Source organism: Geotrypetes seraphini, chromosome 5 (genome assembly GCF_902459505.1).
Source record: "Geotrypetes seraphini chromosome 5, aGeoSer1.1, whole genome shotgun sequence".
In the NCBI taxonomy this organism is placed as follows: Eukaryota; Metazoa; Chordata; class Amphibia; order Gymnophiona; family Dermophiidae; genus Geotrypetes; species Geotrypetes seraphini.
Genome location: NC_047088.1, coordinates 243437171 through 243452104, shown reverse-complemented (window position 1 = coordinate 243452104; position 14934 = coordinate 243437171). Strand labels below are relative to the sequence as shown.

General features: G+C 40.7%; 1 protein-coding gene across 1 annotated transcript in view; it reads right to left on the bottom strand.

Moving 5' to 3' along the window:
• MARCO (macrophage receptor with collagenous structure) overlaps positions 1–14730 on the bottom strand; it is a 54487-nt gene extending 39757 nt beyond the window's left edge. The window contains exons 1-3 of the mRNA XM_033947104.1: positions 14603–14730; positions 9788–9886; positions 602–910 (exon numbers count right to left, since the gene is read on the bottom strand). Coding sequence (XP_033802995.1) covers positions 602–910; positions 9788–9886; positions 14603–14714 — 520 coding nt within the window. The 5' untranslated portion in view covers positions 14715–14730. The remainder of the gene's footprint in view (positions 1–601; positions 911–9787; positions 9887–14602) is intronic.
• Positions 14731–14934: the final 204 nt, after the last annotated feature.

The following is a 14934-nucleotide window of genomic DNA, read 5'->3' as shown; positions in this document are numbered from 1 at the left end:
GCACATCAAACATCTCCAAATACTAGCCGCCCCCCTTTTACTATACCGCGATAGCGGTTATTAGCGCAGGGAGCCCTGCTGAATGCTCCGTGCAGCTTCCGACGCGCCTAGGAACTCTATTCTCCTGTTTTACTAAGGTGCGCTATGCCTTTTAGCAAGCGTTTAGCCCGCGCTAAATATATGTGCCAGCTAACTGCTAACACGTCCGTAGACTAACATGCACACGCTAGAGTTTAGCCCGTGCTAAAACACTTAGCGCACCTTTGCAAAAGGAGCCGTATGAGCGTCCGGAGCAGCGCGGAGGCATTCAGCGCAGCTCTCTGCATCGATAGCCACTATTGCGGTTTAGTTAAAGTGGGGGTGGGGGGGGGGAGGTGGTGGTAAATGACCTTGCTGCAACTCAGCTTCAGCATCCCTGCAATTAGACTTGTTTGCTTATTTGAAACTGTTTTCTGTGCAAGGCATCCTTTTGTGATTCATCCAAGGGCCCGGACACGTTCAGTCTGAAATACTGTTTTTCTTTAAACCTGCTTTCTCTTCAGCAATTCCAGTTCGAATTATGCAAACTTCTATGATCACAAACATTAAAAGAAGCACATACCTCGAATAAGTGTGATGTTGTCAAGCCTCATGGACAAATCCTGGTTATTTATTCTCATCTTCTCAATTTTCTCTTCTAAGACATCACACTTTTTGGCATGTTCAGGTCTGTGGCAGGCCTCTATACGTAACAGCCTCTTGCAAATGTTATGACATTTTTCACGAGGAACGTGGGATCCTGAAAGATTTGTATCTACAAAAGCTGCACTGATCATCTTATCTTCTGTTTCATTGGTGAAAAAGTCAGAATAGAGTTCTTGGGCACTGAATTCTTCTTTCATTTTATTGACTTCAGCCTGCAAGAGAAATACTGGAAAGAAGGCAATATTTTGTATGAAACGGAAGTGTTAATGACAAAATTAAATCTCTCATATCCCCCCCATCTAATATAATAAAGCCCTAAGCGTGCATGCGCACTCCCACCTGCGTGCTCCCGTTTTCCATGCGCTGTAGGGCACCGCAGGTAGGAGTGCGCATGCGCGAGAATCCCCTGAGGCGGATGTTGGCGGCTGCAGGCCACGGCGGAAGATGGTTGAAGGAGCTGCGAGAGCTCCGCAGAGGCAGGAGGTGAGGAAAGAGAGACACAGGCAGATGGATGAGAAGGACAGAGGGGCTACTAGGGGGACCAGGAGAGATGGTAGGAGATAGGGAGAGATCGACTTCAGGGAGTGTGGAGGGAGCAGGAGAGAGAGATGGTCTTGGGGAAGGACAGAGGGGGACAGGAAAGGGAAAGATGGTAAAAGAGGTGAAACAGGGTCAGAGAGAGATGGTAGAGGGTGTGAAAGGGGGAAAGGGAGAGATGGAAATGGTAGGACCACTGCTGCTTTGGGGCACTGAGGGAAGAAAGGTTGGTACGTCAGGACTGCTGCTGCCGCCTCGGGTAAGTAAAGACCCTGTCAGGAGGGCTAAAAGGGTACAAAGGAAATGGTGAAAGGTGAGGTGGTGGGACTTGGATCAGTGGGAGGCAGGGTCCGGGCATGATAGAGGCGAGGCATGGGTGGGGTCAGAGCCAGGATATAGGTGGGGCTATTCTAGCATCCGTTACTGTAACGAATGTAACGGGCTAAAACACTAGTGGTTTTATAATAGCAAATAATTTTAACAAATCGTGACAAAGTGATTTTGCTGGGTGCTTTTTTTTTCCAGTTAAGGTTTCCCTGCAAGTGCTTTATTTTGTATCAAAAAAATAAGTACATATTTTATGACCCAGACCAGCTGCGTTTCTTCTTAGAAGGGAAAGGAATTTCTTTTGCACCCCAGTGATTTCCGGATTAACACAAGTCCGTTGTTTAAGCTGAAATTTTTGCTCTAATTTCCTTTAAGTTTCTTTCTTGTCTCACTCCGTTCTTCCTTACTGAGGACTATGTACTTACATTTTACAAAGGTGCGCTAAGCGTTTTAGCGTATGCTAACCATGCACTAAATGCTATCACGTACATGTTAGTCTATGGACGCGTTAGTGGTTAGCGCGCGCTAAAACGCATAGCGTACCTTAGTAAAACAGGGGGTAAGTTTTATGTATTTCCTAAGGCTGGATCTTGGCTTGATTTATTGTTAAAATCCATTATATAATTGGTTATATTAGCTTCCATATATTGCCTGTAAAGCACAATTTGTACTTAAATGAAAAATAAACATTTTTTTTTTAAAGCAAATAATCATGGGAGACTTCAATTTCCCGGGGATAAACTGGAACCTGGGAACCTCGAACTGCAGCAAGGAGGCCAAGTTCCTGGAAGTGCTAGGGGACTGCTTCCTGGAACAAATGGTGGGAGAGCCGACGAGAGGAAATGCCACCTTGGACTTGGTCCTAAATGGCATTACGGGACCGACAAAAGAAGTAAAAGTCACGGTCCTGCTGGGGACGAACGATCACAACATGATCAACTTTAAACTTGACATCGGGAAAGGGAAAAGTACCAAAACCTTAACCACGACCTTAAACTTTAAAAAGGGACGATATGATAGCATGAGAGCCATGGTGAAACAACGGCTCAAGAAAAGATGGACAAAGTTAAAACGGTAGATCAGGCATGGTCCCTTCTTAAAAATACTATCACGGAAGCACAAAATCTCCGCAGAAAGGAAAACTAAAGGCAAAGGAGAATGGGCATGGCTTACTAGAGAGGCGAAGGAAGCCATAAAAGAAAAGAAGGAGTCCTTTAAAAAATGGAAACGCACGAAAACAACTGAAGCTTGGAACAAACACGAAGATGATCAGAAGAAATGTCACAAGGCAGTGAGGGATGCCAAAAAAGGACTATGTAGAGAAAATAGCGCAAGAGGCCAAAAATTTCAAGCCCTTCTTTAGATACGTAAAAGGAAAAAACCCTGCAAAAGAGGCAGTGAGACCACTGGATGACCAGGGAAGAAAAGGGTACATCAAGGAAGACAAACAAATTGCAGACAGATTAAATTCCTTCTTTGCGTCTGTCTTTACAAAGGAGGATGCTGCAACAATACCAGTATTCAAAGGAGTAATAAAGGACAGCCTCACCACAGTAGAAGTGGACTTGGACCAGATATACTACCAGATCGACAATCTTAAAAGCGACAAATCCCCTGGACCTGATGGAATTCACCCGAGAGTCTTAAAAGAACTGAAGGTTGAAATTGGAGACCTTTTGCAAAAACTTGCCAACCTGTCAATTAGAACTGGACAGATACCAGACGATTGGAAGATAGCGAATGTCACGCCAATTTTCAAAAAAGGATCAAGAGGAGAACCGGGCAACTACAGACCTGTGAGTCTTACGTCTGTCCCTGGAAAGATGGTTGAAGCACTGATTAAAGATAGCATAGTCCGGCACTTGGATACACACGACCTGATGAGAGCCAGTCAACATGGCTTCAGGAAAGGGAAATCATGTTTGACGAATTTACTTCAATTTTTTGAGACCGTGAACAAACAAATTGATAGTGGAGAACCGGTGGACATAATATACTTGGACTTCCAGAAAGCGTTCAACAAGGTTCCACATGAAAGACTTCTCAGGAAACTACAAAGCCATGGAATAGAGGGAGATATACTAAGATGGATAGGCAAATGGCTGGAGAACAGAAAGCAGAGAGTGGGCATAAATGGGAAGTTCTCAGACTAGGAGAAAGTGACTAGCGGTGTGCCCCAGGAATCGGTACTTGGGCCCATCTTATTTAATATTTTCATCAATGACCTAGAAGAAGGAACATCCAGTGAGATCATCAAGTTTGCAGATGACACAAAGCTATGCCGGGCAATCAGATCGCAGAAGGATAGCGAGGAACTCCAGAGTGACTTGTGTCAGTTAGAGAAATGGACGGAGAAATGGCAGATGAAGTTTAATGTGGAAAAGTGCAAAGTAATGCATTTAGGCAGAAAGAACAAGGAACATGAGTATAGAATGTCAGGTGCAACTCTGGGTAAGAGCGAACAAGAAAAGGACCTGGGTGTACTGATAGATAGGACCCTGAAACCGTCGGCACAATGTGCGGCAGCGGCAAAGAAAGCAAATAGAATTATAGGCATGATAAAGAAAGGAATCACGAGTAGATCGGAGAAAGTTATAATGCTGCTTTATAGGGCAATGGTCAGACCACACTTGGAATACTGTGTCCAACATTGGTCTCCCAACCTAAAGAAGGATATAAAACTGCTAGCAACGAAGCTAATAAAAGGTATGGAGAACTTGGATTACGAGGAACGACTTAAGAAACTGGGATTATTCTCCCTTGAGAAAAAAAGACTGCGAGGGGATATGATCGAGACTTTCAAAATACTGAAAGGAATCAACAAAATAGAGCAGGAAAAAAAAATTATTTACAATGTCCAATGTGACATGGACAAGAGGACATGGACTGAAGCTAAGGGGGGACAAGTCCAGGACAAATATCAGGAAGTTCTGCTTCACGCAACGAGTGGTGGACACCTGGAATGCTCTCTCGGAGGAGGTTATTGCGGAATCCATTGTTCTAGGATTTAAAAGCAAACTAGATGCACATCTCCTTACGAGAGGCATAGAGGGTGATTAAAATTACGCCAGGTGTACACCTGGCTGGGCCTCCGCATGTGCGAATCGCCGGACTTAATGGACCGAAGGTCTGATCCGGAAATGGCAGTTCTTATGTTCTTAATTTCAATTCCTCAGTCATTAAGGGCTCCTTTTACTAAGGTGCGCTAGCGTTTTTAGCGCACGCAGGGATATTACCGCGTGCTATGCGGCTAGAACTAACGCCAGCACACCGCTGGCCTTAAGGTCTAGTGCACACGGAAATTCAGCGTGCGCTATTCCGCGCGTTAATGCCCTAACGCACCTTAGTAAAAGGAGCCCTAAAAGGCTATGTGGATTTTGGGAAGCCTTAAAGAATAGCACAATAATCTCCTGGCAAGTGGCCTCCACGAAACAAGTTTGTGGGATCTGTTAGATTTATTTATGTCTTCAGTTTATTAATTACTGTTCCAGCGCCTAACTTTACTGCAAAATGCCAAAATGCCATTTAATAATGATTACAAGTGGTTTTAAAAGAGAAATGTAGGCGTCTATTTTCGCCTAAAAAACCCGAGTGCCTGCATTGTGGCTACAGAGGCGATTGACAACCGCGTAGAGATGTGCCTACAATGTAGGTTTGCTTAAAGTACCATTTATAGAACCTGGCCCTAAGTGCTGAAATGCTAATTTTTGAAAATGGCTCTGCACTAATGGTCCTCCTCAGCAAAGTCATGGCTAAACCCTTAGCCGCCTCGGCTCAAATGGAGATTTTACTCAAGGCGTTCACCACCTCACCTCATAACTTCACATCTGTTTAAAGTGCACAAACCTTAACCGGACTGCCCATTTCACAGGACCAGCTGCCAAATCTCAGGCATAATATCCCCCTATAGGATATGTGCACTTTAAAGAGATAAGTGCTATATCTTATACCGCTCCTGTTCAATATATTTATTAACGACCTGGAGGCAGGAACAAAATGTGAGGTTATTAAATTTGCAGATGACACCAAGCTATATAGCAAGGTCAATAACATGGAGGACTGCGAAGATCTCCAAAAAGATCTGACAACACTGGAAAGATGGGCCAAAAAGTGGCAAATGAGCTTCAACATAGGGAAATGCAAGGTCATGCATATAGGGAAAAAGAACCCGATGTTCACTTACAAAATGGGGGGATCACCGCTAGGGGTGAGCAACCTTGAAAGAGACCTGGGAGTGATGGTAGACACAACATTAAAGGCATCGGCGCAGTGCGCCACAGCCTCAAGGAAAGCAAACAAAATGTTGCGTATCATTAAGAAGGGTATCACGACCAGGACGAAGGAAGTCATCCTGCCACTGTATCGTGCAATGGTGCGCCCGCACCTGGAGTACTGTGTTCAGTACTGGTCGCCGTACCTCAAGAAGGACATGGCGGTACTTGAGAAAGTCCAGAGAAGAGCAACTAAGCTAATAAAGGGCATGGAGGACCTCTCATATACTGATAGACTGAAAAAGCTGGGGCTTTTCTCCCTGGAAAAGCGGAGACTTAGAGGAGACATGATAGAAACCGTCAAGATCATGAAGGGTATAGAAAAAATAGACAGGGACAGATTTTTCAAATTATGGGGAACCACAAGTACAAGGGGGCACTCAGAGAAATTGAAAGGGGAGAGGTTTAGAACAAACGCCAGGAAGTTCTTTTTCACACAGAGGGTGGTGGATACATGGAACACGCTACCGGAGGATGTGATAAGCAGGAGCACGCTACAGGGCTTCAAAGAAGCTTTGGATAGGTACTTGGAGGACAAAGGGATTGAGGGGTACAGATAAGAGTAGAAGTAGATTATAGGGACAGGATTAGAGGTAAGTTATAAAATTAGTCAGGGACCACTGTTCAGGCAAGATGGACCTCTCTTATGTTCTTATGTTCTAAATAAATGTTGGAACATATAGGCAGATTCTGTAACTGGCGCTGTTGTCGGCGGCCACCGATTGGGTGCCAATCATATGACAGTGCCGGGCACAGAATTGCACCTCCAGCAAAAGTCGGTGCCGGAAATGTACACCAGGGATTTCCTGATCTACATTTCCGGCACCTACCTATAATGTGAATCATGCCTCTGTAGGCGCTTTAGGCCGTCTAATGCCACTTCTGGCATTAGCCATGCCCACAGTGGCATTAGGCAGCGTAAAGCACCTATGGAGGCGCGATTCCAGTGCTCTATGGAGAATTGCACCTCTGTGAAAGATAGGTGCTGGAAATGTGGGCCAGGGTTTTCCAGGCCTACATTTCTGGTGCCTATCTTTGTCGTGAATCACGCCTACATAGGCATTTTAGGCCACCTAACACCATTGCATTTGGCGGCCTAAAGCACCTATGTAGGCGTGATTCTGGTGCAAATTATTTAGACACTGGTAGGTGCTTTAATGGTAGAAACAAAAAATACACTGTGGAGTGACGATGTTCCTAAAATGGACTTTATTAAAAATGTCAAAGTTCAAAAGTACAGTAATATAATCCACTCAAAGATAAAATAATCCACATGAGAATAAAATAATCCACATAAAAACCTAAAAGACGTAGTCCGCTAAAGGCATGGGACCCAACATGGTCCGTGTTTCAACAAAAAGTCTTCTTCAGGGGTCCTATAAATAATAAACAGGGTACATTGGAGTAATGTGTAAGCAGTTATGGATAATAACTGTGATGTGGAGCCCAAAACTACATGTGACTTCATGCACGAAGATACTGTGGTACAAAAAATGCATGTATTGAATTAATAAAGTGATGAGACTAAAATGAATTGGTGAAAGACTGTGACGAATGTAAAAGGACTGCAAAAGAAAGTAGGCAGCGCCTGAAGAGGAGAAAATCAATACAAAAATATGGAGTGAAACAACTATATAGGATAAAGAAATATTATTATTTGCCTGATAAAGAACAAAATCAACAACCAAAAGTAAAATCTTCAGATGAAGAACCTTTAAATATTTCACAGGTTTTAGAAACATCTGAGAAGGATTTAGCATCACCAGCCACTATGATTATTACTTTAGCTTTGCCAATTGATAAAACATGGTTGTTAAAACTTTACTTTAAAAATAGACAAAAAAGCTTTCTTGGTTATAAAATACTAATGTTCCCAGATTTGGCACGGGAGACGCAAAGGCGCCGCCGTAAATTTCTTCTTTTGAAACCTGGGGTTTTATCTTTGGGGGCAACTTTTTATTTGAGACATCCGTGTAAGTGTATTGTATATTACCGTACTTTTAAATATGTGTTTTTTGAACCATCACAACTGACCAACTTCGTGGCTATGTCTCATCTGAATGTTAACAATCTTTGAGCCCTATAATTTGGATATTGTGACCCCCATCTCAATGCTATAGCTCTCAGTTTCCTGTTATTATTACTGGTTTTTTTTTAATATAATTTCACCAAGTTTCTTTAATTCTTGGATCTTAATTTGTGGACTTGAGCATAAATAGTATATTTGTTAACTTAGGAATTATATTACTATTGTATTTGAAATCCATTCTATTCTTGCTTTCTGTACAAATGTAATACTTGAAATTTAAGTTGAAAACAATAAAAATATATAAAAAAAAAAAAAAGAAATAATAAATCAATAAATGGATAAATTAAAAAATTAAAAACAGTGACCATAATGTGATCAATGTGCTGAGAATTAATCTATAAAGAACATAAGATAAAGAGAGGAGAGAAGGAAAAACGCTATGCAGGATGACACTATGCATGACAACATACATACCCTGAGAATCCTATGGTTGTAGATACCTGGAACAAACTAATTAGTCCAGGAAAAATATATAAATTAAAAACACATACCCAACTTTCATCAGGAAATCAGTTAAAATGTAAATTTCATATTGGTATAATCTAATTTAAAAAAGTTAAAAAAACGTGTAAAAGCCAAGCACTACAATTGATTCTGATTACATATATTAAAGCGTAATGGTAAAACTATTTAAAAAGGGAAGAATGAAAAAAATATGGTGGAAACCAAATGCATTATGGGACAAATGAAATGTAATGAAAAAGGGGACATGAAGGCGAGTTCAAATCATCATATAACTATTGACAAAAAAATGTAAAAAGAGCATATTTGATTATGACAAGTGCAAATGCAGTGGCAAAAAAGGAGCCGCAGAGAATAAAACTAAAACAAACTCAAAAAAATATATACAACTGGACACTTCCGGTTAAGAAAATGGCAAGAAAAAACCCCGTGAGCTCTAAAATACGGTTTTGAATGTGAAAATTGTAAAGGTCTGAAAATCTAAAAACTTTGCTAACATTACAAAAAAACGTGACTAGTTAAAACAAAACGGAACAGTGCTATAGGGGAATCTATAATGGGGTCACGGGAGAGGAAAGATATACAATTAAAAGTGAAAAGGCCACATAAAAAGAAGGAGAAAACCCTGAGCAAAAAACTAACTTGGTAAGAAACAAACTGGAAGCAAACTTAGGGCTCATTTTATGAAGCTTTATCGCGCGTGACTTTTAATCACGCGCTAACCCCTGCGCTAGCTGAAAAACTACCACCTGCTCAAGAGGAGGCAGTAGCGGCTAGCACGGCCGGCAGTTTAGCGTGCGCTATTACACGTGATAAACCGCTAATGCGGCTTCGTAAAAGGAGCCCTTAGAGGGCTTTCCTGATATGTGGAGAGTCGTGAAAAAGACACTGCTTGAAATAAAAGCAATAAAAGCACTTTAACGGTGCTTTAATGGTGCCATTTTATGTAATTTTAAATGGTGTTTGTTAATTAACTTAGGTGCTGTTTTTATTCTGTAAAGGGCACCCAGTCCTGAGTGTTTAGTGCCCATTTTTTGGGTGCTAATTTTCAACGCCACATATAGGTTTTGATCCATGCTATATATTATTTTTATGCTATTTTTGTGTAATGTTGTTAATGTTTTTTGATACCCGTCCTGGGACTCATGCACAGATGCGTTATAAATCGAACTATCTAATCCCCTAGTTTACCGAGGCATTGCGAGTTTTTTTTGCGCCGGCAGCGGCGGTAACTGCTCTGACGCTCATAGAATTCCTATGAGCGTTGGAGCAGTTACCGCCGCTGCCGGCGCTAAAGCCCGCGTGCTATGTGTTTCGCCAAAGAGGGGGGGTAACTGAATAAATATATGAAACAGATGAAATTATTTCTGTTTCTGTTCATGGTTGCATATTTCTTTATGCTGAAGATAGTACTTACCTTTAAAAGCTAATAGCACAGTTCCTAGAGTAAGAATTAGGTAGGCTAAGGCAGCAACCAAAGTACATCGCCTTGTGGACTTTCTTTTTTGATTTGGCCCTACAAAGTAAAAAAAACGCAGAATGAAAATGACAAAGCCATGCTGAGCATGATGGTTCGATTATCCCCATACACTTTATTGATTATTTGCGTGCAAAGTTCTAGTGACAGTATTGTTAAAATGAGATTCTCTGTTATGTTACACTACTGAACCAGCGACTGAATGGACCAAAATACTACTTCATACAAGAAAAAAAACATTCAAAAAATAAAGATCGAAGAGGAGAAAAAAAACTCAGGCCCTCTTTTACAAAGATGCACTAAGCGCTAAATCAACGTGTGCGCTCACCGCTAACGCATCCATAGGATAACATGCATGCATTAGCATTTAGTTTGCGCTAATATTTACCGCGCGCTAAAAAGCACAGCGCACCTTAGTAAGAGAGGGGTCAGTGTTGCGCAGAGTGTGCGAAGGGCTATAGAAAACCTCCACCACTGGCCACCGATTTCTGATACTAAAATCTGTGGAGGCAAACACATCACTAGTGGGAAAAAAAACTCCCATGTACTGCTATAAATAAAGCCCCCAAGTCCCCAAGATATAATTCTTTTCATAACATAACTTTATTCTTCTATACCGCCACAATCAGACGATTTCTGGGTGGTTTACACTGAAGAGAGCTGGACAGTCAGTGAAGTACAAAATACAAATAGCAAGAGTACAACATATTTCCTAAAAATAGTCAAAGTAGAATTATTGTTATTATATTTCTATTTAGGAAATGAATTTATCAAACACTCCTTCAATCTTATTTGTCTTTTAAATCTCTTAAATAAATGAATGTAACAAAGTACTTATCTTTCCTTCTCGTTACTCCCCATCCCTCTACCCTCCCTTTTATTTTTATTTATCATTGTAATTAAAACTTCCCTATCCCCCCAAATCTCTCGTTTCTTTTTTTTTTTTTTTTTCTAATCAGTCTTAATTTGTCATAGTTTTAGATATACCCTTTTTTTATTTTATCTCACCTACATCAAAAATTATATTAGACCTTTTTCATTTTTAATATTGTAAACCGCCCAGATACATGTGAAGGTCGGCATATCAAGCCATGAATAAACTTAAAACTTTCCCACAGAAAACGAAATCTACAAACCACTCCAGTGCAAGGATGGCGGAACTCCAGTATGCAAAGTCCCTGATTTAATCCAAACTGCAGAGTCCTTTAGTGTAATCAATTTTCCATGTAGAGTATTACCAAGTACAGAAGGCTTCCCAAGTCTGGGTTCTGTTAATAGCCTGAAGTCTTAGAGCTTTATTTTTTGAATGGCTTTTCTTGTGTGACGTAGTATTCTCTGTATGTTGTCATACCTTTTACTAGATCAGCCTTAAAAATTAACCACAAATCCCATTGTTGCTATTTACAGTTTTCTTAGGTTCTGAGAAAGTGACCAGAGCAATGTACAAATCTCCTGGATATTATTGTCGTTGACTAATTTTCCTGCTGTAGCCAGGAAAGGAATTATAGCTTGCTAAAAACCCTTTAATCTTTACACTAATGAATGGTTTAAAGGAGAAGCAATACCTTGGGATATTTTAATGAAGAGGACACTGTAATAAGCTTAAAAAAGTAATATTGCAAACTGAAAGCAGCAATTGCTAAGTCAATTAAATAACTAAAAAACAAATACAATTTATGACTGCTTTTGAAAAACAGTGCTTAGAAAACAACTCTACCACTACTACTATTAATTACTTCTATAGCGCTACCAGACACACGCAGCGCTGTACAGAGTCACAAAGAGTACGAAAACAGTCCCTGCTCCAAAGAGCTTACAATCTAAACAGCCAAGACAGACAAACAGGATGTCATGGATACAGTTAAGGGGAACGGTTAATCAGCTGGCTGGGTTGGAGGGCAGAGGGGAGTACAGGACAATCAAGCCATTGTGACATCACTGAGGAGGTTGGCTCGTATTGGTGGAATGAGGCATTATGACATCACAATCTCAGCTCTGCTTCCCAAAGACTGAAACTCTTCACACTACTACTACTACTATGAATTATTTCTATAGCACTACCAGACACACGCAGCACCGTACAGAGTCACAAAGAAGAAGACAGTCCTTGTTCAAAGAAGCTAACAATCTAAACAGACAAACAAGATGTCATGGATACAGTTAAGGGGAACGGTTAATCGGCGGGCTGGGTTGGAGGGCAGAGGAGTAGGGTTAAGGATTGAAAGCTATATAAAAAATGTGGGTTTTCAGTCTGCTTTTAAACAAGGGAAGGGGCTTGACGGACAAACTCGGGTAATTTATTCCAGGCATAGGGGGCAGCTAGATGAAAGGAACGAAGTCTGGAATTGGCAGTGGAGGAGAAGGGTAACGCTAAGAGTGACTTATCTGAGGAACGGAGTTCTCTGGGAGGTGTAGAAGGAGAGTGAAGCGAGGAGAGATATTGAGGGGCAGCAGAATGAACACACTTGTAGGTCAGCAATAGGAGCTTGAGCTCCCATTCAAAAGTACTGTGAATGCACATACAGAACATTTAACTGATTTCTACTTTATCTGTGATATTCCAATCATAATTTGCCCTTTAAAATGTTTAATTTAAAAAAATAGTTAGAGCACGGTTACAAGCAGCTTGACAACAGATTTTTGGGGGCAACATTTAACTCATGCTGGCAAACTAATAAGCTTCACTACCCTTGAAGAAGCCCATTGGCGCGAAACGGACTGGGTCTCCGTCGGCTCATAAAGATAAGTAGCTTGTTGATAGTTTGCATGAAGCCAGACGAAATCTTATTTTGGTTTTGAACTTATGGTTGCCAGTTTTTGATTGCTCAGTCAAATGAGAGAGAAACAGGTATTCAATCACAAAATAGATTTAATCATATATAGAGTATTCAAATAGAATCATCTTGATTCAAATTGAATCACAAGATCTGAATTATATAAAAATTTAACAGAGGTTTTGACCAGTGATGATACCCAACCCCAAATTGGTTTCAATCTATTGATTGTATTCCTGGGGTATTTTGAGGTCTTTTTTCCTCTGTTTTATGAAAAATTTTGCATTATTGATATTTAGAGTGTTCTACATCACGTCAATCTAAGGATTTTTGGAGATTTGAACACTCATTAGAGTCTCCATTTGTCTTCATTCAGCTTGCACTGTATATCTAATGTTAAAAATAGATCATCAATGGTGGTTTACATTTTTTAAATTTTACATATGTTAATTAACAACCAAGTATCACACATGTACAGCAAAGTAAAAAGTAAAAAAAAAAAACAACAAACAACCCTCCTTTACAAAGCCGTGCTAACGTTTTTAGTGCCGGCCATGGAATTCTATGAGCGTTGGAGATGTTACCACGGTGGTTGATGCTAAAAACCCTAGTGCGGCTTTGTAAAGGAGGGGGGGAAATAAAAAAGTAACATAAAAAAAGAAAAGTAGAAAACCCAAACTATTATCTGCACTAATGAGATCACAGGAAATATGTGTGCATTAAAATAAAAAGGAAAAAGCAGCTAACACTTCACTGAGACTACATCTTTGCTGTTATAAAAGAGGAGGTCCTATCAACTCCCTGATAGAGGTAAAGGAAGACAATTGAAAAGGATCAAAGAAAACATATTTGCAAGATTTATATTTTATCACACATTTGCGAGGGAACTTTAAAAAGAATAAATCTCCCATTTGTTGAACCACAGGACATACTAAAAAAATTGCCTGTCCAAACTTTTCTTAAAACCAGCTATGGTAAAAGCAGATAGCGTAGCTGGTTATAAGAAAGGTTTGGACAAGTTCCTGGAGGAAAAGCCCATAGTCTGTTATTGAGAAAGACATGGGGGAAGCCACTGCTTGCCCTGAATCGGTAGCATGGAATGTTGCTACTCTTTGGGGTTCTAGAATCTTGTTACTCCCTGGGATTCCGGAATTTTGCTGTTCTTTGAGATTCTGTATGGAATGTTGCTACTCTTTGGGTTTTGGCCAGGTACTGATGACCTGGATTGGCCAACGTGAGAATGGGCTACTGGGCTTGATGGACCATTGGGCTGACTCAGTAAGTATGTTCTTATGTTCCTTTGAGTCTTGGTGGAAACATCTGGATAAATTCTGATCTAATTCATAGATGTCTTATCTCAGTGCCTAAAAAAACCTACACAGTAACCATTCCTCATCTGAAAGCTATGCCTTTTGGTTTATCTTCCGCAGTATTAATGTTGTGACATGAAGAAAACAGCTTAACTCTCCAGTGCTAGGCATTAATGTACTGAATTACTGTAATATAAAGGTCTCTGCTACATCTTGAATATTAACCTTTATTTCTACATACTCAAGTAGAATAGCACAACCACCACAATTCCTTGTAGGGGTCATGGATTTGGTTTGCGGTCTGCCTGTGGGTACAACCAAAATGGTTTGCATACATTATATGCCCTAGTGGGCTCACAATCTAAGGGGTCCTTTTACTTAGGCGCGCTAACCAGTTTAGTGCATGCTAATTGTTAGCGGGTGCTAAATCGGTTCACACGCCTTAATAAAAGGACCCCTAAGTTTTGTACCTTGGGTAATGGAGGGTTAAGTGACTTGGCCAGGGTCACAAGGAACAACAGTGGGAACTGAACCAGGTCTCCAGGTTCTCAGTCCACTGCGCTAACTAGGTCACTCGTCCAAGCCACTTGTATTGCATCTGGGCCCTAAGTTGTCCCTGTTTGTACTAATTGGTATTCTCGTGTCGCTAGAACGAAAAGAATATACATTACCACTTATGTCAAACATAGACATGATATTTCTTCTGATTGAGATATCATCTGGTTGCAACATTGACTTGAAACTGAATATAGCTTCTTCCGAATTGCTCTCTACAGCTTCCATGGCAAACTCAGATTCTCCCCAGAGCTCTCGTTCATTCGAAGAAAGAAGGAAGGGAAGTAACTTTTCAGCTTCTGGACTGCTCTTTTATTCCGTCTCCTTGTGCATTTCAACCTTGTAAGCAGTTTCATATGATCAGATATTCAGGATGTCCTCTCATGAGAGCAAGTGATTTCTACATTTGAAGTGATCAGAAGATTGTCTTCATTATAATGTTCCAAAG